At 47.4% G+C, this 22835-nt stretch overlaps 1 protein-coding gene across 2 annotated transcripts in view; it reads right to left on the reverse strand.

Annotated features, from left to right (window-relative positions):
* The window catches only part of DAB1 (DAB adaptor protein 1), a 302544-nt gene extending 280710 nt beyond the window's left edge, over positions 1-21834 (reverse strand). For both annotated transcript variants that reach the window (XM_075539918.1, XM_075539914.1), the window contains exon 1: positions 21768-21834. In XM_075539918.1, coding sequence (XP_075396033.1) covers positions 21768-21834 — 67 coding nt within the window. The remainder of the gene's footprint in view (positions 1-21767) is intronic.
* Between the last annotated feature and the right edge of the window lie 1001 nt (positions 21835-22835).

Below are 22835 nucleotides of genomic sequence, written 5' to 3' on the forward strand. Positions count from 1 at the left end.
CAAAGCTGCTGCCGCTGCTAATGTCACTCCGACAAGCCTCTTTCCAAACCTGCCCCTCACTCTTCCACAGTACTCCAAGGGGCTGGGCGGTCCCTGCTGAACCAGTCAGTGGTGAGGCCTGCCGCCGTGCAGTTAGCACGACACCAGGCCAGGAGCCCCGATGTTCTGTGTAACTGCATTGCACTGTCCCTGCTGAGGACACTATGAGGCGGATGGGTATTCCCAGTGTATAAATGAAGAAACTGGGGTGTGGCTATGAGGGCCTTTATTTAAAAGTGATGTCATCAATAATGAGACCGACTGGGAACTGCTGAGTAAATACTGGGTGCCGATGCGGGACCAATCGCTTTATAGCTACACCCAAACCAGGAGGGAGGAGGGAGGAAGGACCAGAGTCTGGGACAAGGTAAGTGTCGTGTCTGTGGTCACCGTGTTTGGAAGGGGGACAATCCACATTCAAACCCAGATCTTGCTCCAGCTAAAGTTCTTAGTTACTGCTGAGTGCTATCGCCTGCTCATTCTTCCATTCGGCAAGGGAGTGTTTTAGACATTTACTATATGCCAAAGGAACCCAATAGCGCTGTGGGTTAAGCATCGGGTGGCTAACCTCAAGGCCGCTGGTTCAAACCCACCAGCTACTCCGCAGGAGAAAGAAGATACTTTCTGTTCCAATAAGGGCGCAGGACTCACGGTTTTAAAATGCACAAGGGCAGGTCTACGCTGTCCTATGAGTCAGAATTGACTCGGTGGCTGTGGGCTGGCTTTACAATGTGGCAGGCACTGTGGGAGGTGCTGGTGCTTGCAGTAAACTCAACTGTGCTGGTGGAGTTGACATTTTTCACACGACACTCTGATGGGCTGCAGAGAATGGGTCCCACCAATGTTCACACAGCTGTAACACATTCATCAGGGAGTAATAGGCAAGGGGGGAGGTGTGTGTGGGGGGATGTGGTGAATGCGAAAGTGCCACAAAGAGTTTGGTGTTTAGCTGCTAACCAAAAGATTGGTTGTTTGAAGCTTCCCAGAAGCACCCCACAAGAAAGGCCAGGCTATCACTTTCCAAATAATCAGTCACTGAAAAGAACCATGGATCACATACGGAATCATAAGGAGTCACCAATCCATCCACCTAGTGGCAACTGGCTTAGGTTTATTGGTTGGGTGGCAGTGGGAATGAGGATGGGGATCAGGCTTCTGAAAACTTTTCTCTGAACAATCTTCAGGTCAGTCAGGGAAAGTAAACTAACTACTGAGGGGGGCGGGGGGGATGGAAGTAAAAATGCCTCTGTCAGCCTTTCCCCACAAAGGTTAAACCTGCCACCATCCCCTTGGCTTCGGCAGCTCCCAAGAGGAGGGCTACAGCACTCAGTGAGCGGATGCCAGCTCAGCTCATTAAGTGCCCCAAGTTTTCATCTCTCCCAGGCTAATTGGCACTAATGTATGGGGTGCTGGCTGGCTATTGTGTGGGTGGCTGCAGAGAGCTCTTTAAGATTCAAACTCTAAAGCAGTCTGGGATCAAAGGCACAGAACAAGAAGGGGTATGAAAAGCTGGGCTTCTATCATTTCTCTCCTGACCAACGGGAGCGTGTCTGGGTGGCGGGAACTGGGGATGGCGAAGGGCAGGGCAACACCTGCTCCCGTTGCCACCGGTCAGTGCTCCTCATTCTGTACGGGCTCCCAGGAGACACTCATTCCACAATCGTGGACCCAGGAAACACATGGGGGGTGGGAAGGCATGCTGCTTGCTACAGGCTGCGCTTGCAGAGTAGAATTGGACCCCATCCTGCCCTGGGCGAGCACAGGCTCAGGGGACACAGGTGTGGGGGTGCGGAAAGTACAGAGGTCAGTGCAGGTGGAAAGGTGCTCAGACACTGAGTCCCACGGAAGATCCAGCGAGGAGGAAGGGGACGTGGCAGAGAGGAAGTGTCTCTGTCCCATCTTGACTTTATATGAAAGCCACCCCCACCCCTCAAGCAAGTGTCACCAAGCTACCACTTGATTGACAAGTTGAGCTCCACCCCTAGCCAGGAATGCCTTCTTGGCATAATATCTAACCACAACAGAGGAATGTCACTGTCTTGACATTCCATTGTCAATCCCATAACCCTCAGATTCCCAGCCTCAGCAATGTTGGACTGGATGCGACTATGCTGCAATGGATTATACAAGGCTTGTGTCGGGCACATCTTAGCCCTCAAAGTAACATCCTTGCTCTTCAACACTCTAAAGGTCTTGTGTAGCAGATTCACCTAACAGAATACACATTTTGTTCTCTTGACTGCTATTTCCATGAGCACTGATTGTGGACCTAAGTAAGACAAAATCCTTGACAACTTTAACCTTTTCTCCATTGATCATGATGGTCCAGTGGTGAGGATTTGGGTCTTCCTTACATTGAGTTGTAACCCGTACTGAAGGCCACAATCCATGATCTCCAGCAGCGAGTGCTTCAGTTCCTCCTTACTTTTGACAGGAAAGGTTGTGTCACCTGCGTATTGCAGGTTGTTAACAAACTGTCCTCTAATCCTGATGCCGCACTCTTTTTCATATAAGCCATCTTCTCTGATTGTGATAGATAGGTTTATTGTGCCAAGATGGCCAAAAGGAACATGTGGGATTAATCAGATTGCACTTTGGTTGGAGTGAAAAGAGATAAATAGCTCTGAATGGCCCATCCTCCTCTCTCTAGCTCTCTGGTGATCAGACCAGAGAGCTGCTGCTTTAGCTAGTTCTCTGCTTCAACTTGTGAGCAACCTGCGGGACAGGCAACCCTGGATTGTGTTGCTAGAGCTTGGCGTTCCTTCGAGACCTGCTTTGCCACACTATTGGTGTGTACATCGCTTGAGCTTGAGGCTGGTGGATCCTGTCATTTTGCATTGCTTGAGTTCGACATTCCATCAGGGCCTGCTTCACTACGCTCCTGAACTGCTGGCTGTTGGTGACCCACCCTGTTGTTAGCTTCCTGAGGCAGGACTCTGCCTGCATTGCCTGAGGGAAGACTCAGCTGTCTGCTTCCTTGACCTTGGGCCTGGCAGCCCTTGTGAGTTGAATGACTTCCAGTATATTAACTGTTCCATGGAAGTGAGTTGAATTGAGCCCTCTGTACTGCTATGTCGACTAATTAGCTATTACCGTCCTTAATGCTGTAGAAGCCTATCTATCTATCTATCTATCTATCTATCTATCTATCTATCTATCTATCTATCATCTATCTATAATCATAAGTGTCTTGGTTTTGTTTCTCTAGAGAACCCAGACTAACACACTGATGATCTGCTTAATATATATATTGAATAAGTATGGTGGAAGGATACAACGCCAACCCACACCGTTCCTGATTTTAAACTATGCAGTATTTCCTTGTTCTGTTCACGCAACTGACTCTTGATCCATGTACACGTTCTGAATTCACACAAGGACGTGCTCTGGAGTCCCCATTCTTCTCAAGGTCATCCCTGGTTTATTGTGGTCCACACAGTCGAATGCCTTTGCACAGTCAATGAAACTCAAGCAAACCTCTCTCTGGTATTCTCCACTTTGAGCCATGATCCACCTGACATCAGCAATGATATCCCTGCTTTTACATCTTCCTTTGAATCTGGCCTAAACTTCTGTTCCTTGTATAAGTGAGTTCTATTCCCGTCAACCAAACTATGCTGGAGGCAGGCCATTGCCAAGGCTGAGATGAGAACTCTGGTTCCCTTGAGGGCCAGTTAGTTCACACTGTATTGTTAAGCTGTAACCTCTTAGGAGTCAGGGAAGAGACCTTTGGGCTTTCCCCACCCCTATATCAGAGTCAGCCAGCGATGGGTGCATGCACACAGGCCTGCACATTCCACCTCCCACGTCAAACCTTTGGGGCCCACGGACCAGCTGTGATACACGAGCTTTGGACTTGTCTGCCAGACAGCAGCAGCCAACTGGCACTTCACTCTATGCCCAGCACTAAGCCAGGACACTTACAGATGTAATGTCATGTGGTCCTAAGAATCATCCTGAGAGCTAGGCACTCACTGCCATGGAGTGATGCAGACTCCGAGCTTCGTACTACCATTCCTACTTACAGATAAGGGCAGGAAGCTGCTGGGGTGACACAGCTCAATAAATACACAGTGAATCTGTGACTCCAAGGATAGCAACACAAGGCAACGTCTGCTTCACAAGTTCTAGTGAGGGTTGACGAAACTTATGAAGTAAACCCCTCTGCAAGCAGGCCAGTGGAAAATGATCAAGAACATGTTTCCCAGACTTCTTAGCATTTATGCAGTCAACGTGGATGAGGCAGGCATTCTCCTTTTGTTTGTGAGGAGAAAAGAGGTGAGGGGACAATGAGACCAGCTTCTCAGAGGGGTTTTTCTTGGGCTCTCAACCCAAAAGCTGTTTTTCTGTGGGCGCTTCTTTCAGGTATGGTGTGTATGGTGTGGATGAGGACAGAGGATTCTGGTGATTGCTGGGCTAAGGATCCCAGAGAACTGCAGATCCCAACTTCCATGAGCATCAGCCTCAAACCCACATCTGCCCCCCTTTGCTGACTTGGGCAAATCTACAAAGCGAGTTTGCAGCAAACAGTATCACGTGGATGAAACTAGAGGGGGTCTCTCATAGGCACTTGTAGTAAGTACTGAGACCTTTTGAGTATCCGTTTGGTGACTATAGGGGTTCTGAGAACATGTCTCGCAGACTCCAGCTACAGGGAAAGGAGTTGACCAAGTGCTCCTAGCTGGTGTCTTGGGAATCCTCTCCATGTCTCCAAAGAGGTCCTGATCCCCACAGGCTGATCCCAGCCAACGCCTGATATTCAGGCAGGCCCATTCCTGGGAAGCATGGGAGCCCTGTGATGGCACTGGCTTCAGCGCTCTCTAATATACTTAGCACTGCACGGAGTCTCGAGACTTCTACTCAACCTTCCTTCTCTCCTTTACTCAAGGGCAAACCTAGAATGTGGTCTGGCGGCTCTCCTGCTCTGACTCCCTCCTTATCTTTTCTCCCAAGCATAAAAAGGTCTTTTCGCCCCACCGTGCCTCTCATTTCCTACATCTGACCCCCAGTGGCCAGCCCATGAGTTTCCCATCTACTACTGACCACTGCTGACATGGGAGCCTAGTAAACAGAGCTTGAGCTGAAAAGAGACCTTAACGCTCCCGTTATAAATAGAAAAGCTCAACCTGATAGATGCTAGAGGGCTGCATCATGACGCTGAGCCCCCCTCGCCCCTGATGCAAATTTTCTCCTGTTAATTTTCATCACGGAAGGTCCTGGGCACAAGAGGCACTCTTGAAACATCCAACCTCTGTAGCTGGTTTCACGAGGATTTTAGAACTGATTTCGCCCATGGAGATAGATAATCCTTCAGCTCTGAAATGGAAGATCATAATGCTTTGCCAATCTACTCTGATCCCAGAGAAAATGGACCGATAAGAGAAGATGATTTCAAGGTTTAAAGCCACTCCTAACCCAATGTGCTAAAATTTAAAACTCACTAAAGCATAGTGAGAAGACTTTTCAACCTGTCATTCTTATGAAACTGAGATACTAAATAGACCCCACATTCTCTTGGCACAACAAAAAGAGAGGTCCAGTGTGGTAAACAGTGATCCCAGTCAGGGGCTCTTTCTCTCTATAAGCTTTGGGGCCGCCAGTAAGCCACTGGTCATCAGTTTCTATTTCCTCTATTAAAAACCATTCCATTATCACCTTCAATAACTCATGACACAGAAAGCACACAGACCCCTGCCTGGTGCAGAGGGGTTGATCCAAAGATATCAGCTGTCACAATATCACTAGTAATGGTACCACCGCGTCTGGGTTTTCATGTAGACTAACTGGGATAACGGTGTCTGGCAAACCCCAGGCCTCCAGTGAGGAGTCAGTTTATCTGATTCAAAACCATGAGCTTAAACACTCAAAATAAATAAATCAAGGGGGGAAATGATGAATTCAAGTTTGCTCTGTGAGAGGCAAGCGGGGGCAGGGAGGAGGCAGGGAGCCAATATTTAAGGAGTGTCTAGGTACTGGGGGTTTGTCTTCATTTCCTTTCCAGAGTTTTCATTGCATTTTTTGTTTGATTGCAAGCAGTCCGGAGCCCGCTGATGGATATGTGTGCTGTGTTCTCAAGAAGATCAAAAGAGCGCCGGCGAGAGAGGACATAAAACTACACACACACATGCCATGATGGATGCCAAGGACGGAAAATTTCCAGTAGACCTGGTCTATAAATTGTCATTTAAATTTGCAATTTAAAAACACTGCCTGACTTTTTGATTTAGCTGACGGTATATGGGGAACAAATAATGGAATCCTAATAAGCAAGGCTTAAATGACATCTCCTGTCTCCCAGACACCGAGAGCGACCATAGAATTCTAAGGAGAGAAAATAAATCCAGCAAGAGAATAGGGAAGATGCCCAGAACTAGAGAGTTGCACTAATCACTTGATGACAGAGACCCAGGGAAATGCCTTTTGGGCTGTTTAAAATTCGAATCCTCACCAGACCTAGAGCGAGGCTGTCAGCTAAACACCCTTAAAGCCACCATGGAGGGGTACAGATCTGAACTGGGTTTTTACATTCCGTCACATTAAAACAGACGAAATATATATATTCAAGGCTCCAACAGATTAGCGCTGCTCAGCTGCGTGAAAAGATTTAAACTGCGAGAGAAGCTCACAGTCGCAGGCGTCCACAGGCAAATCTTCACTCCTGTGCTTTGCTAGGGGGTAGTCCCCCCACGGTGACACGCCTGTGAAGGGCACCCACCCCGCAGTCTCAGCTTGTTCTCACTGCAGAAAAACAAGCTAGCATCCTCCCTGACACAAAAGAGAGGGGATAAACACTGCATCCATTTCAAGGAGGGAAACAGTGGCTGCTAAAAGCAGTGGCTCAAGCCACAGCTTAAGTGAGATTTGGCAAACTTGCAAGAGACCAGTGATAAAGGGCATCGGTAAGAAGCAGACTGGGAAAGAGAGTCTGTGACTCAAAGCTCAATCGGATGAGATCAGTTTGCCATTTCAAAGATGGAAATTTCCAAAAGTCACCTGAGAATAGCTTAAATAGGAAGGTTCCGTGCAAAACAGCAAAATGGAGAACTGAATACACAATTGGCTCAGACTACACCCCATGTGTTTGCATGCTAATGGGCACACCGACTCTCACGTGCAGACCAAATGATGGAAAGAAAATGTATTGTCAGCTGGTGACACTCAAGGCCAAGCCGTGACTTCAGATTCGCTACAGTGTGAGAAGCAGCCATTAAAATTAACCAGTATTGGCACCGTACACAAAATCTATTTGCGATCCATAACATTTCAGAGCAGTAAGAGAAACCACGCTAATCGTTAGTTTAACACATGGGGAGAAAACTGATGGGCTATGCATTACTGACTACATACTTGTAGGCCAAAGGCTACAGAACTACCTACCTAAGATAGCATGTGCTATTGTTCAACAACCGCTTCCAGGGTCCACGCTACGTCCCTGGCTCTGTGCATCACACAGAATGAGTACACTGCGTCTGTCACCTGATGGAGCTTTTACTCTCGGGGAGGGGAGAAGCCATCAAGATTTCTGATCTGCTTGTCTTCCTCTCACACAAGGACTGGGCACAATTCATTTTTATAAATTCAGATTTAAATCCAATAGGTAGACTGTGTCTATCATAGTAGGTGGTAACTCACAAAGCATCCATTGAACTTTAAGAAGAAAAAAAATACCTGAACTTGAAGAATCTTTATATCCCACAATCTCTCAGAAGTCCTTGGGAATTTAGTTCCCTCGTCTATACAGTTTCAACCAACTGCCGCGAATTGTCACCATTTCCTCTTGTTGGAGGTGCCAGCAGGTTGCCTTGAACACCCACTGTGTGTCCAGGGCTGCAGCGCTGGTCTTCACGGGTTAATTCCATCATTTGTTCTTTCTGCCATTTTGAACTCCAACCAGGAGGTTCTTAGATAAAAACTACCACAGCCTACAAAGCACAGACTTGAAAATCAGACTGCTTAAGTTCTTCATTTAAATCCTAACTCTGCTAGTTTCTAGCCTTGGGCAGGTTATTGAACGGCTGTGACGCTAGGTTTCCCCATATGCATGTAAAATGTGAAAGTAAAATGAGACTAAATATTCTAAATGTTTAGCTCACGAGCCATCCTCTCCCTATGGAGTTTTGCTTCCTACCATCTTCTATCACCTGTTTTCCCCTCTTTAATGATCGACTCCACCTGACCAAAAGCCATCGGATATTGGACAAGACCAAGTCTTGCAGAGTCTCGTGAAGCACAAGCTAAAAGAGGTGTTGGCCAGTTGCCCATTTCCCACCTGCGACCAAGCATCAGCCCTTGCCCTGGTCCCACCTGATTCCAGCACTCAGGGCTACCCACCACAGCTTCACTGTGATGTCCAATGCGTTTAGCACATGCTTCCATATTGCTGTTAATAAGGGATATGGCAATGATCATTTCCCCAACAATCGGGGTCCTGATCCTTTTGAGGATCACACAATAAGAACATGCTTCATTGTTGGAGATAATTCCCCTTCCCCTGCACATTTGTCAAAGGCGGTTTCCAACAGCCCCGCACATCATCCTGAAATACATGATAAGATTCAGGTCCGCTATTCATCATCCGCAGGGTTTCTGCCAATGTAGGGGCTGCATGGTTCTCTTGCCTCCGGTTTCACAATTGGGAGGCAACGTCTCCCTGGAGCAGGATCACCAGCCAGGGAGGGCTGAAGGGCTCAAAGGATGATGGTCCCAAATCTGAGGAAAGTGGATCTTCACTGTCGAAACAGAAATGATCGGTGGAGCTACACTGCCTCCACTGCACCTCCTTTGTAACAGGAACCAGAGCCCTAGGAGCTGGGCACTCATGGAGGGCTTATTTGATTTCTGCGGCTTTTGCTGAAAACTGGCCAAGTTTGGTGGAAAGAGCTACTACTTCAGAAGAATTAGATCTGAGTTAAAAGTGTATGACCTTTTATATTCAAAACTTATCTAAGTAAACTTCACCATTCCCTGAGAGAAATTTGAAAGGTACTGTCATTTTCTGCCAGGCAGAGGGTCAGTCATGAGGAGCTTCTTGAGAGTGGCATCGTAGCTGGGTCTCAGAGGAGCAAGTGGGCACTGAGAGAAAAGGGACAGGGGGCGCTTTTTCCATGTTGAGAGGGAAGGTGAAGCAAACTCAGGCACACCTGAACAGGGCTGAGCAGGTCAGTGTGTTCAGAACATTCCAGGTGCCTGGAAGTCAAACATGACATTGATTGAATGGGTGATCGTGAATTACAGTGTCATTCCAGCAGCAGTTCTTGTTTGTGGCACTAACCTTGTCTTGTTGCTCTTCCCTATCAAAGGGGGTACATGCAGAACAGAATTTCAAATTTTCATGGAATCCAGACTTTATGGATCCACGGAGGCTGGATGAAGCTCTGAAACTATTGCCCTGAGATGATTTTCAAAAGTAACCCAAAAATACCCCCTGAAGTTTTATTAGAAGCAAATACAATGTGATTTAACCGATTAAAAAAACGTCTGCCTTGAGCACCATGCTCTTTAAGAATGATCTACATGGCACCTAAGTGACAACAGTAACTCACAGGATTACACAGGGACTTTAGGAGCCAGGGAGCTGGTGGTAATGGAGGAGGAACAAGTCATTTAAGGAAGACGAGACAGTTGCGCAACCTAAACTGCAGAAAATGGTCACTGCAGGCAGGAATCCTTCAAGGTCATCTCCTCTCTACTTCTGTATATCCCGACGGTACGGAGAGTATCTGAGGGTCTTCTTAGGAGGGAAATGGTTTCTTGTCAATCACATGGTGCTCCCCTGGGAACACACACACGGGAACTGAAGAGCTATGGGTGCCCAGGGGGAGGGTTCCCTTTACAACTACATGACATATCCCAACATCACTCTAAGGCCAGCACAACCTGCAGGTGCTGCTGCTGGAACCTGAAGGGTGCCCGTGGCGGGGCATTTGATCAGAGTCCATGCCACTCAGTAGGGGGAGCAGACAAGTCCAGCGTCAAGGACAGAGCAGGTTTCTGCAATCTGAGAACTACAGGGTCCTCATTTATAAGCTCGGGCACGGTGGTCACCTCCCGGAGTCTGTTGGTCCCCATGTCGATCAACTGCTATAGACACTGTGTAAAGCCTGCTGCCATCAAGGCAATTCTGATGCATGGTGACACCATGTGTGTGACAGAGTAGAACTGTGCCCAAAAGGGTTCTCTGTGGCTACTTTTCACAAGTAGATTGCCAGACCTTTCCTCTCAGGACCTCCTTGGGAGAGCCTTTGTGGTTTGCAGTCAAGTGCACTGACTGCCTGTACCACACAGGGGCTCCAGACTTATTCTTGACAGACACATGGACAACAGACAGTACATCCTCTCCTCTCCCCTCCAGGCCGGCCTCTGTGGGTGCCCACTGCCAGGCAGTGCAGAAATGCTCAGGCCTGTGGCATGCATACCCTGACCTTCCAGAAGCTGCGCAGTGATGGAAGGAGGCTGCGGAAGTCCCAGCAAACCTGGGGTTTTGGTCTGCTTAGCAAACAGACACGCATACTAAAGCCCCGTGCTCTGGCTCACTTGCTGGGTATCTGCGAGGATGAAGACTCTCCCGGCCCAGGAAGGAGGCTACCCCTAACCTAACTCTCTGAGACAGGCAGGACTTGGAGGGCTCTGCAAAGGGCTTTGTTCTTCGAAACATCAAAATTCAGGCCCAGTCGCTGCCAGAGGCAGTGCACTGAGCTTAATGAAGCAGTCGGATAAACTAATATGGCAAATCGTATCGCTCTTGCTTCCAATATGGCCCACGTCACGCTAAATGACAGTGCCAGACACGACTGGACACACACCACAAAGGAGAAGGGGCTTGCTGGGTGGCAGGAATCGTGAAAGCCACACACTAAGAAGCTCAAGAGGCAGCTCTGAGAGGAAGGCTTTGTGTTTCCTTCTTGCTTCTCCCCGCGCAAATGAGGCTCCTACACAATGGCCATCCTTACGTTTGAGAGTGATTTCAACAGACACTTCCTGAAGGCCTCCCACGTGCCAGGCACTGGGGGATGAACTCGTGGTTCACGGCAGAGCCCTCCCCTCCCCCCCCCCAAAGTAAAATATTACCGGGAAGCTTTGGCAAGTCTGAGATTGCACATTTGACTAAGGACAGGGTGCTAAAGGACCCCTCACAAATCCAAGGGTCTTGGCAGAGAGTTTCTTAGCCTTAAGTTCATTCTCAAGTTCACTCACTCAATAACTCAACCAATCCTGCAGCACGTCTGTATGCTTCAGCATTGCACTTGATGACGGAAGTAAAGGAGTTAACATGACATTGCCCACACAGAACTCCCAGCCTGGTGAGTGATGAAAGGGGAGTACAAGATCATTACAGGGATGTGTTATGACAGGGAAACATGAGGGGCTCTGAGGAGCATGGAGGATAGTCACGAGCCACAAGGGGGGTGTTACCACGCGGCCCCAACCTGTTTCTGGGACAAAGGACAGAGATCTAGCATAAAACTAAGATCTGAGCAGAGGTAGCTTTGTAAAAGCATAAAAACCAAAACACACTGCCATTGAGTCCACTCTGACCCACGGCCACGCTGTACGGCAGGGAAGAACTGCCCCGTGGGTTTCTGAGACTGTAACTGTTTATGGGAGTAGAAAACCTCATCTTTCTCCCTCAGAGGTTGGTGGTTTCGAACTGCTGACCTCTTGATTTGTGGTCTAATGCATAAACACTATGGCACCAGGCCTTCTGAAAAAAGAAAAAGGAACAGATACTCTTGAGAGTAGAAGATGCATGTGTAAAACCTCAAATGTGAACATGCACATGGTGCTTCTGAGGTGCCATCAAGTTACTTCCAACTGCTGGCGACTCCATGACCAAAAGGACCAAACATTGCCCCGTTTTGCGCCACCCTCAATATTCTCATGTTTGAGCCCATCGCCGCTGCGACAAGAACATGGTGGGCTAAGACGCTGGCATTACTTCAGTTGAGTATCATTACGGGGCAGTGGGAAGAGATGTGGTTGGAATGATAGCAAGGATCCCCACTAGACAAGACCTCCTAGAATGAGATAAGCAGTGTAGATCTTGTCTTGAGGACAATGGTAGCCAGAGAAGGTGTGACATGACCAGAGCTTCCAGTTGGTGAGCAGGTGGAGACTAGTTGAAAGAAGAGTAAGACTACAGAGCTGAGGGCCACCTAGGAGGCTGCCAGGAGGATCCTGATGAAATACGAGGCAGCAGGAGCTCCGGGAAGGAGAGAAAGGAGGAAAGATTGGAGATTTAAGAGGTCACATTGATGGGCCTCAGTAATTCATTAGCTGAGGACACATGAAACCAGGATTGGGAGTTACACAATCTGGTGTCAGTTTGGGACTTGAGAAGATTAAGAGTGATGGGGTGGAGTTCTGAGAATTCTGGGAAATCTAGTTTTTCCTCCTTGGAGGCAGGAGACACACACTCTCTCTCTGCTCACTCCCTGAGGAGAAGCCACATGGATCTACCCTGATGCAGCCCTGGGAACTGGAGAAGCCCCTCAAAGGCCCCTGCCAGCACTGAGATGCTTACAACACCACTGGATTCAGACTTTCTACCCACTGGCCTCTGATCATCCTGCATTCAACATCATTGCATACGTTTCGTGAGTCTGAAGAGGACTTTATAGACTTGATAGTTGTAATATTGGACAGATGGGCTAATCTCGGACTTATGGGCTTGGATTGGACTGGGTTGGGATGCTTTCTTAATATACAATTTACCTTTTATATAAAATTCTCTCTGATACATATGTGTTTTCATGAATTTGCTTCTCTAGTCTACCCAGACTGACACACCAGGCAATGCTTCATTCTGTTGTACAGCGGGTCATTAAGAGTCAGAATTGATTTGATGGCACTTAACACCAGAAAGGAGCCCTGGTGGTTATGTGTTGGACTGCAATCTGCATGGTCAGCCGTTTGACCCACCAGCTGCTCTGAGGGAAAAGACTGGGCTTTCTACTCTCAGAACCTCACAGGAGGGCACTGTGTGTCAGCACTGACTCAGTGGCAGTGAATTTAGAAATTTTTAGACCAGGTCAACATGTCAAGAATGGCCAACATGTCAAGAATGGTCAACATGTCAAGAATGACGCCCTAGTAAAATAGTATCTGACCACAAGCTGGCCAGCGAATAGGGTCAGAAAGATGACCCAAGTGGAGTGGCCAGCACACATACAAACCCTGAGGTGCGTGTTGACAGACACTGGAAGTTCAATGTGTCTTTAGGCCATGGGTGGGCAAAGGAGAGGAGATGGACCAGATCTTGGGAGGCCTGGTAATATCGTCCTGTGAGGGGCACTGCTGGACTTACTGAACAAGGTCAAGTGGGAAAGTGATATGCTACAGCATGAAGGTTGGAATGGACAAAGCATGGCTGGTGTAAGGGAACCAGTTTGAATGAGGTCTTTGAAGGCAGTCACCAGTTAAACTCAATAGGAGGGAAGATGCGGCTGAGAATGAGCACACTGGATGGGGTTTTTAGATGATAACGGATACCCAGGAAAGTCTTACATATACCTGAAAATTATCTGGGGATTCTGTCAGAACACAGATTCTGATTCAGCATACCTGGGGTAGAAATGTAAATTCTCAGCAGGAGATCAAACCAAAACGAACCTTTTCAAGCCTTGCCACAAACAATATTCTATCCCTCCCAAGCGCTCCAGCCCAAGAGCTTCACTACACACCCCAAGAGAAATGTCTGCCCCAGTGTCATGCTATCAATGACTTCAAATTCCCAGAGCCTGCAAATCAGAGTCAGCAGAGACGTTTGAGTTCATCAAGATCCCGATCCCTGCACATTTCCATGGTATGGCTTCTCTGTTGTTCTCCCTGGTCCTCCCCTACCCTGACACCCGTCTTCCCAAGAAGAGCAGCCTCTCTCATTCATCCACATGCCCACAACCATCCAGCATCAAGACTCAGAGCCAAGCACACAGCATGCCGTCCCCAAAGACAGCACAGGCTCTAAGCACTGGGCAAACCTACAGGAACATAAACCACAGAACCTTGGGCAAGTCTCTTGATCTCCCTGAACATTATGTTCTGGTGTTAGATCAGGTGACAGGCGGGGTGGGCTCATCAGGGACAAGTTACCTAAAAAATAATACCTATTTATAATTTGACAACACGGTCCATTTCCCTTGGCATTCTCTGTCCAGACTCTCAATTATTTTTGGAGCAACCACTAATTGAAAATGAATTAGCCTGCTGTCCCATTAGCTTATTACATGATGTCTCCCAGCCTCTTTCTGTCCCGCAGCACTACAGAGTATGCTGCCCTAAGGGCAGGTGGGAAAACTGAGAGAAGTGAGCAGAAAGGAAAAAATTCTTCTATCGGGACAGCCTTGGAAACCCACAGGGGCAGGAATACCCTGTCTTACAGGATAGCTTTAAGTCCCATCAGCTTGATGGCATGGGTTTGGCTTCAGTTCAAACACTGTTGTTTTTGTCATAAGTGTCGCCAAGTTGGCTCCGACCCTGAGTGAGCCTGTGCACAACCGAACAACACACTGCCCAGTCCTGCCCATCCTCACCGTTGTTCCTGTGCCTGAGCCCCTGGTTGCAGCCAGGTCCTGCCCATCCTCACCGTTGTTCCTGTGCCTGAGCCCCTGGTTGCAGCCACTGCGTCAGGCCATCTCCTTGAGGGCCTTGCTCTTTTTCACTGCCCCTCCACTGTACCAGACATGATGTCCGAGGACAGGTTCTCTCCTGACAGTATGTCCAAAGCATGTATGATGAGAAGTCTTAGCATCCTTGTCTGTAAGGAGCACTCTGGCCTTGCTTCTTCCAGTACAGATCGGTTTGTCCTTTTAGGAATATTTTCAATATTCCTCACTAGCATATATCTCAAATGCATCGATTCTTCTGGTCTTCCCTATTCAGTGTTCAACTCTCACATGCGGATGGGGCAATGGAACATACCCTGGCTTGGGTCAGGCTCCTCTTAATCGTCAACGGAACATCCTTGCTCTTCTACACTCCAAAGAGGTCTTGTGCAGCAGAGTTACCTAATGCCAAATGCCTTTGACCTCTTGACAGCTGCTTCCATGAGCACTGTTGTGGATCCAAATAAGATAATATCCTTTACACCTTCAAGCTTCCCTCCATTTGAATGAAGACAACGGAAAGGTGCCCACACATCGGAATCAGACCCACTTAGGATTGAGGCTTTTTTTTAAAGACTTGTGTCTAATCCTAAAGTATGGGGGCCTTTCCATTGTCTTCATTGAAATGAGCAAGGTGCTAATACAAAGGGTGGGTTGATCCGCAACAGGGGAAGTTGTTTGGAATCTGTGGAGTTCAAGGAACTCAGGCCAGGGAGTTCTTGCTCCTTCCAGCCCTGGCTCTTGCCTGACCCACTGCGTGACTGCGGGCACGCCACTGCTCCTCTGGAGGCCTCACCGGTGACAACGAGGCTCTAATTACGCACTAGTTCCTGGTCGCATCTTAGGCCGGTAGTTCTCAAACTGTGGTCTCGACCCCTTCGGGGGTTGAACGACCTTTTCACTGGGGTCACCTGATTCATAACTGCAGCAAAATGACAGTGATGAAGTAGCAACGAAAATAATTTTATGGTTGGGGGGTCACCACAACATGAGGAACTGCATGAAAGCATCGCAGCCTGAGGAAGGTGGAGACCCACTGCCTTGGGCGCTTTGCCTTCTAGGGAATGTCCTCTTGTCTCAGTACAATTCCATGTGTAGGGCACGGGGTTCCTTGTGTTTATGAATATCAAAAAGTCTCTTGCTTCTAGTTCGGAAAGCAAAGAAAAGAGTTTTAATTCAGAATTTCTTCACTAGGATGCACACCTAGCATTTAAATGGGTAAAGTTAAACTTGGAGTAAAATTGAAACTAAAGTAGTTGGAGAGAGACGCAGAGGCAGAGTAGAGGCCCAATGGATTTCTGAGGTTCAAAGTGAGAGCCACAAAGTGGGAAGGAGCTAGACTTCTTCAGCAAGCCCCCCCACCCACTTGCCTCAGCACGGGGAACAGGAGTCAGGATCTTCCACCAGCCTCAGGGCCGGCTGGGTGTATGGAGCTGGTACAAGAACACATTCATTGATGAACATGCCTTCGGCCGATGCACATGGTATAGCGACTGCAATGGAGGCTGCTGCGTGGAAGGTCTGAGCCCACCGAGAGGGGGCTTGGGACACAGGCCACCTTTCAGCAAGGTCATTGCCATGAAGAGCCTCTGAAGCACAGCTCTCCTCGGCAGGAGTTACAATGTATCTGCATTTCTGTTAGTCTTGGGCCTTCTAGGTTTTCAAAGAAGGACTGGTGCTGGCACCGCGTTTAAGGGCTCCGCGGCACACTGAACAGTCAGCAGCATGAGATCGCTAGGGAACTGTGGGAGAGAGAGGTGACCGTCTGCATCCTGAAAGAGTTACAGTCTGGGAACCCCCCAGGGCAGCTCTACTCTGTCCTAGAGCGCTGCCATGGGTTAGAATTGATTTGGTGGCAGTAAGTTTGGGATGTGTCCACTTTGGTGGAACAAATATTATCTCCAACTCCATTGCAAGGCTGGGAAATGGAAACTCAGAGCCTAGACAGGATGGAGTAAAGCGAAACAGCCTGGGGTCAGCATCCACATTCAGTGTCCCGACTGACCCCAGGCTGCCTTCCCTGCAGGACACGAGCAGCAGATGGCAGCAGGGATGGACTGGCTGGCTCTCTCTGGACCATCCTGATTAAAAGATGTTTTTTTGTTTTAAATTAATTTCCCAAGGTCCTTGAGGGTCCGATGGGTTAATGAATATGACAGCACTTTAGAAGCTCTTAAGTGATAGGCCCATTAGCAAAGGTTATTTTCTGGGGCCAACTAGCCCATCAGGGGATCAAGCCCTGGCGCTGGCATTCCCGAAACATTCTTTAGCCTACACAGACCAGGCTTTTCTGAGAAACCTACAGAGTCACGGCTCACAAGTGACCTGGTCTGTCTCCAGGGCTTAGTCGGCTGACTCCTCTTGGAGTCCAGCAAGTCCTTCGGAAAGCCAGGTGCCTGCGGAGTTGCTTCCGCCTCACATTGACTCCATGTGTGTCACAGCAGAACCATGCTCCTCAGGATGTTCGGTGGCCGTGACCTCTTGGAAGTACACTGCCAGGCCTTTCTGCTGAAGTGCCTCTGCATGGACACAAACCACCAACATTCCCGGGGGCGGGCCAACACTGAATCCCTGCTGCCCTCCACGGACTCCTTGGATGATTACCAGAAACAAGATCAACAGCTGCCTGTCTTCATGATAAGTATAACAAGGAGTAAAGCCTTAAAGTAGCTAAAGAAATATCCTGGCCTAAACACAATAGAGAAGAAAGGGATTTACAATTAGAAACTAGGGCTGCTGGTTCCAAAATCAGTGCTCGTTCCACTATGGGCAGTTGCCAAATGGGGCTGAGAGAAACACTCCAGGAAGGGACCCCGGAAAATCTGCATTCACTCACCACAGAACTCATCCCTCTACCCCAGGCTTCTATTAGTGTACTCATGCCGGGGCCATGAATAACAAGAATTGTGTCAACTAATCCCTGTCCCCTCCCTTTGATGTTAGGTAACGAACCAGAAAATATATTTTCCTTCTCAAACCCGCCATCAAAAATTCTTAGAATAGACATCATTTCATAGGCTGTATGTACTGTGACCCAACCTGAGATAGTTAAAGTTTACTGTACCAACCTGGCCAATAAACACAGGAAGGGTTAATTGAAGGGTGGAAAAATAAATGGCTCAGTGAGCCTCGCCTTTTGAGTTTTCAGGTCTCTTGCTTTGTGATGGTCAGACCAGGGTGCAGCTGCCTTAGCCAGTTCCCTGCTTCAGCTGACAAGGCTCACCTCCTACAAGACATCCCGGAGGAGAAGCCGCATGGACCTACTCCGATGCAGCCCTGGGTGCTGGAGCAGCCGTGTGGAGACCCCTGAAGCGCTGAGATGCTTCCACGCTCACTGACTCGGCTTTCCTCCTGCAGTCGGCTTCTGAGTGTCTTAAGTTTCTTTAGCCCACTCTTAGGAGAGAACACTATGCTGTTAGCTAGTCCTTTATTCCCTTTAGGAAATAAAACATACGCCTCAGGAATCTTCTGAATCTTGCTAACTGTAAGGGGCTTCTAGTCTACAATAACATGTACTTATAGGGGAATGTATTCGTGATGCAATGTCAAATAATAGAGCTGGGTGTAAACTTATAAATAGAAACATCTCAACATACTTTATTCCAGAAGGGAAGACTTTATAATGCCAATAATTAGTCTTTTTGTTTGACACAATCAGGTATGCCGATTTTGCCTTTTCTAGCTTTGGGTGAGACACATAAGTGGACTTTTCTTAAAAAGTTAATTAGTTATTTTAAAAATTAACTTTTTTTTTCAAGAAAAAGGCCTAAACAGAAAATTGGTATGTAAGGTTATGCAAGTTTGACCGACAGCAGATATATATTTATACACACACACGCACACATACACTAAAACCCTAAACCAAATATCATCAAATCCAATACTGCAGTATTTAGGAAATGACACATCATGGTCAATTATGGTTTACTTCAGAAATGAACATTAGAGAATCTATCAGTGAAACCCACCACAAGATAAATCAAAAGGGAAAATATCTATTATTCATATAGACAGTTAGTCATTGCAATAAATAAAACACACGTATGATGAAACTCAACATGCAGATGCAGAATTAAAAAGGAGAAGAAGAACCCCCTGAAAATGATAAGTGAGACCGAGTGCACGTGTACCAAAGGCAGCTCAGAATCCAGGCCTGTTTCCCAAACTGAACAAAACCGTTTGTTCCACAAACTGAAGATTTTAAGCAGCAGCCTATTCTGCAATCTATAGAGGTCGTTAACATGCGTCAGAATCAACACAACTAACAACGACAATAATAATCTTAAAGTTTCGCTGTCATGATTAAAGGGAATTTAGAAGCAGTTCTATTTTTCAGGAACAAAGTCGGATATCTATTAGCAGTAACTATTATTCTGCTAGCAGGTCCAACCGATCCAGGAAAACAAGAACAGGAAATACGTGCTTATAGGAAAGAAGAGGTACATGCTTATTTGTAAGTCATGTTGCCTACAAAGAAAACCCAAGAGGAATTTAAAGAAGAAAGGGTTCATATAGGTTAACAACATTCTGCATTCAAGATCAATTAATGCTTTATTTCCTTGTAAAGTTGTACTTACTGTGGCTCAGTCAGCAACCTATATTTAATCCAATATTTAATACTCCATAGTCCAAAATGAAGACTAAGAAATGAATGGGTCTTGCGCACATCATCACTCTCTCTTTCGAACGAATGGTGTTCTTGTTGTCTTCCTCCAGATGCGCGCATTCATGTTCTGGATTGTCACTAAATCTAAGCAACATTTCGCTTCATGAATGTAGAGATAGGTGTGCATGTTTTCCCTGTGGTTTCATCTCTTTCCGTTCTCATTTTACAATTGTACATACAAGTATGAAATCTTGCTATGGGACAGATGAGGTACAGATATTTTAAGAGGCATTGATGCTAAAAGGCAGATAGAACAAAGTGAAGATGATGGTAAAGATGAAACTGATGATTAGGAGACGGGGAGATGGAAGAGGAAAAAACAGGCCAAGAAAGGAGGTGGAGAACGCTGGCAGGGAAGGAAGGATGCGAAGAGAAAGAGGAGGACAAGGAAGGTGGAATGAAGAGAACACATCTAACATTTATTGAGAACTTAATAAATGTCAAGTACTAAACTAATTGCTCTATTTTCCTAATTTCAATGATCGATCTCCAGAGGGAGCTTACGAAGTTTGCATGGCATGCATAGATTCTGTAAGAGAGGAAGATGAGGCTCAGTGGGCGTAAATAGCTTGCCAAGGCCATTTAGCCAGGAATTCTGAGATAGGCAACATTTCAACCTATGGCTCCATGCCTAGACTCTATGGAATTAAATACTTTTTAGAAGACAGCTCTTCTCATCTGCACTGTGCTGATTTGGGGAGCTTTGGGGGATGTGAAGAAGATGAGGCCTGAAGGGTCACCTTCTCATTCCCATTCCAAATGCCCAGCCCAGACCATGGCCTGAGTAATTAAGTCCTTGCTTCAGAATGCTTCTGGTTTTGCATGCTTAAAGTTAAGAATAAAAAATATACACTAACATACAATTTTAATGCATTAAGCATTCAAGAGCACAAGTTTCGTGGAAAGGTTAAATTTGAAGCAAAAATATAACTTGTCAGTTTTCAGTGAAAAAAAGAAGCAAGTATTTGAATTCTAGTACATGCAAGGCTCTACAATAATTTTTTTTCCCACGTAGCAGTTCTCTTAAGACCCGTTCTTTCACCCACTTGCTTTTTTCTATTATTCTTAGGCCACGAGGCATAAAAAACAAGGTTTATATTAAGTTTTCAGGAATGAAAGAGACTGCTTCCAAAATATTTGTGTTTCAAATAAACACCTAAAGAAAAATTTAGAGTCCTTCCTGGGGGTTCGGCTGTCCAAGAGCTGCATGTGCATTGCATTTAGGTCCCTTGATTCCTACAGAGTGTCGGGCAAATGCCATCACAAAGCATGACCAGGCTGGCACAGAGCGTCTGGTACAAATCACTGCCCATACGCAGCAACCATGGCAAGTCTATAATGATATTGTCCAAGACCTAAAAGAGAGTGGGATGAATCCTATTCCAGAGGAAAAGAAAGAGCTGAAAACCACTGGGAGAGCAGACAGAAACACAGACACACACACACACACACACACACACACACACATGCAAAAAGCAAGGAAGTTGCGTAAATCTAAGCTACCGCGTGACAAACTTACTGGAAACCCAGGAGACCAAAGTCCTCAAACTACAGGCCAAGTGGTGGAATTGCACTAGCATCACACTTGGTGTCAGCCTTCATGGCAAGCTATTGGACCACCTCTTCTGGGTCATCCAGGGCTTCCTAAGGGCTGGGGCTTAGAGGGTGGACCAAGAGGCCCAGCTGCAAAGGCGTATACAGCAAAAGAGAGAAATAATAACAGAAAAGTCAGACTTCAGATACATGCTACTGAAACCAACCACCCAAACGCACACAATCCATTGCTGAGGGCAAAACCAGGCTCTCCGTGGTGGGTTCACTAACCCCCCCCCCCCCCAGCATCGGTAGGAGAACTGAGCACAAGGAGGAGAATGACAAGAACAAGAAGGTCTAGCATGAGTTAACGGTCCAGCGGCCACCAGCGTCCCCAGCATCCACACCACCTGGGAGCTTGTTAGAAGTACAACTGCTCAGACCCCTTCAGGATGCCCAGAATCAGGAACTCTGCTGGTGGGCCCAGAAGGCGGTGCTTCAGCAGCTCTTCTGTGACTCCGGTGCTGGTAGAGTTTGAGAACCGCTGGTAGTTCTCCATGGTGAGTGCCAAAGGGCAGAATGCCCGCAGGGTAAACCCCAGCGGGGCGGGGGTAGGGGTGGGGTTCATAGAGCGATGGGGCTGGAGAGATGGTTAGAAGGCATATTAGAAAGGGCTTGGTATATTATGAAAAGGATTTTGAATTTAACCTAGAGAGACACAGATACGCCGCTCAGGAGTACCAAACCAAGAAACGAGTAACATCACCAGCTACTGATGCTACGGACTACCACGGATGAAGCACACAATGCTGGTGGCGACAGAAGCTACATGTACCATGTGAAAGTCTGTTCCTCTGCTGGCTGGAGAGGCGCAGGCCTCTTCCCCAAACAGAGACGCCGCCTTCGACAGGGCGGAGACCCAGGCCTACCTTTCTTTCTGCAGTCTTTCTTGGTGCTGGTTTTCACAGCTACTTGAAGTTCGGTCTCAGTTGACATCCTACTAAATCCTTAGTCCACTTCACACAGATCCCGGGCCTCGGCCAGGCTCATGGAGGACTCCTCTCCACGAGAACGACTCCTCCCTTCAGAAAGGACTCCCCAGGCGGCTCATTTCATTCACTCCTTCCGAGGGCTGCGAACGGAGAGAGGCAGAAAGTCAGAACCATCCCATTGGAAGTGAAGCAGAAATCACAAAGGGGGGAGGTGGGGGTGGGGGTGGGGGGTGCACTGGCAAGCAAACACACAAAACGGACTGGTAAAGTCAGGAAGCTACTGGCAAGGCTTACATCAACGGTAAAGGCATAGCACACAGTTAAGCTTTTGACTTTTTTTAAACTTTTATTTTACTTAATTTTTGTTTTTGTTTTTTTCTTAATTATTTTATTGGGTGCTCGTACAACTCGTATCACAATCCATACATCAATTTAATCAGGCATGTTTATACACATGTTGACTTCACTCTTTTCTAGACATTTACTTTCTATTGAGCCCTTGGTATCAGCTTTCCCGCCCCACTTTCATCCCCCCACCACCCTTAACCCCCTGATAGATTATACATTGCTATTATTTTCATCTCTCACACCGACCACTGTCTCCCTTCCCCCATGTTTTCTGTAGTTCCTCCCCCGTAGTGGGGTGTATGGTTATGTGTCGATCATGGCGATTGGTTCTCCCTTTCTCCTTTCCTCTGCCCCCTCTTCCCCCTACTCTTCTGGCATCACCATTCCCACTCCTGGATTCTGTGTGTCATGAGCTCCCATCCCTTTCTGTACCTGTGTACATGTTCTGGTCGAGTCTGAACTGAGAAGCCGCACTGGAGTCATGGTAGTGGGGGGTGAGGGAGCCTCAAGAACCAGAGGAATATAGTGTGTTTCATTGATGCTTTACTGCACCCTGGTGACTCAGCCCCTCCCGCACTCTGCTTTCCACGCAGCACCGAGAATGAGGGTCTATACAAGAAACTGCTTCTCAAACCAGCTAACTCCCAGAAGCATTTT

Source organism: Tenrec ecaudatus, chromosome 1, assembly GCF_050624435.1.
Source record: "Tenrec ecaudatus isolate mTenEca1 chromosome 1, mTenEca1.hap1, whole genome shotgun sequence".
Taxonomy (NCBI): domain Eukaryota; kingdom Metazoa; phylum Chordata; class Mammalia; order Afrosoricida; family Tenrecidae; genus Tenrec; species Tenrec ecaudatus.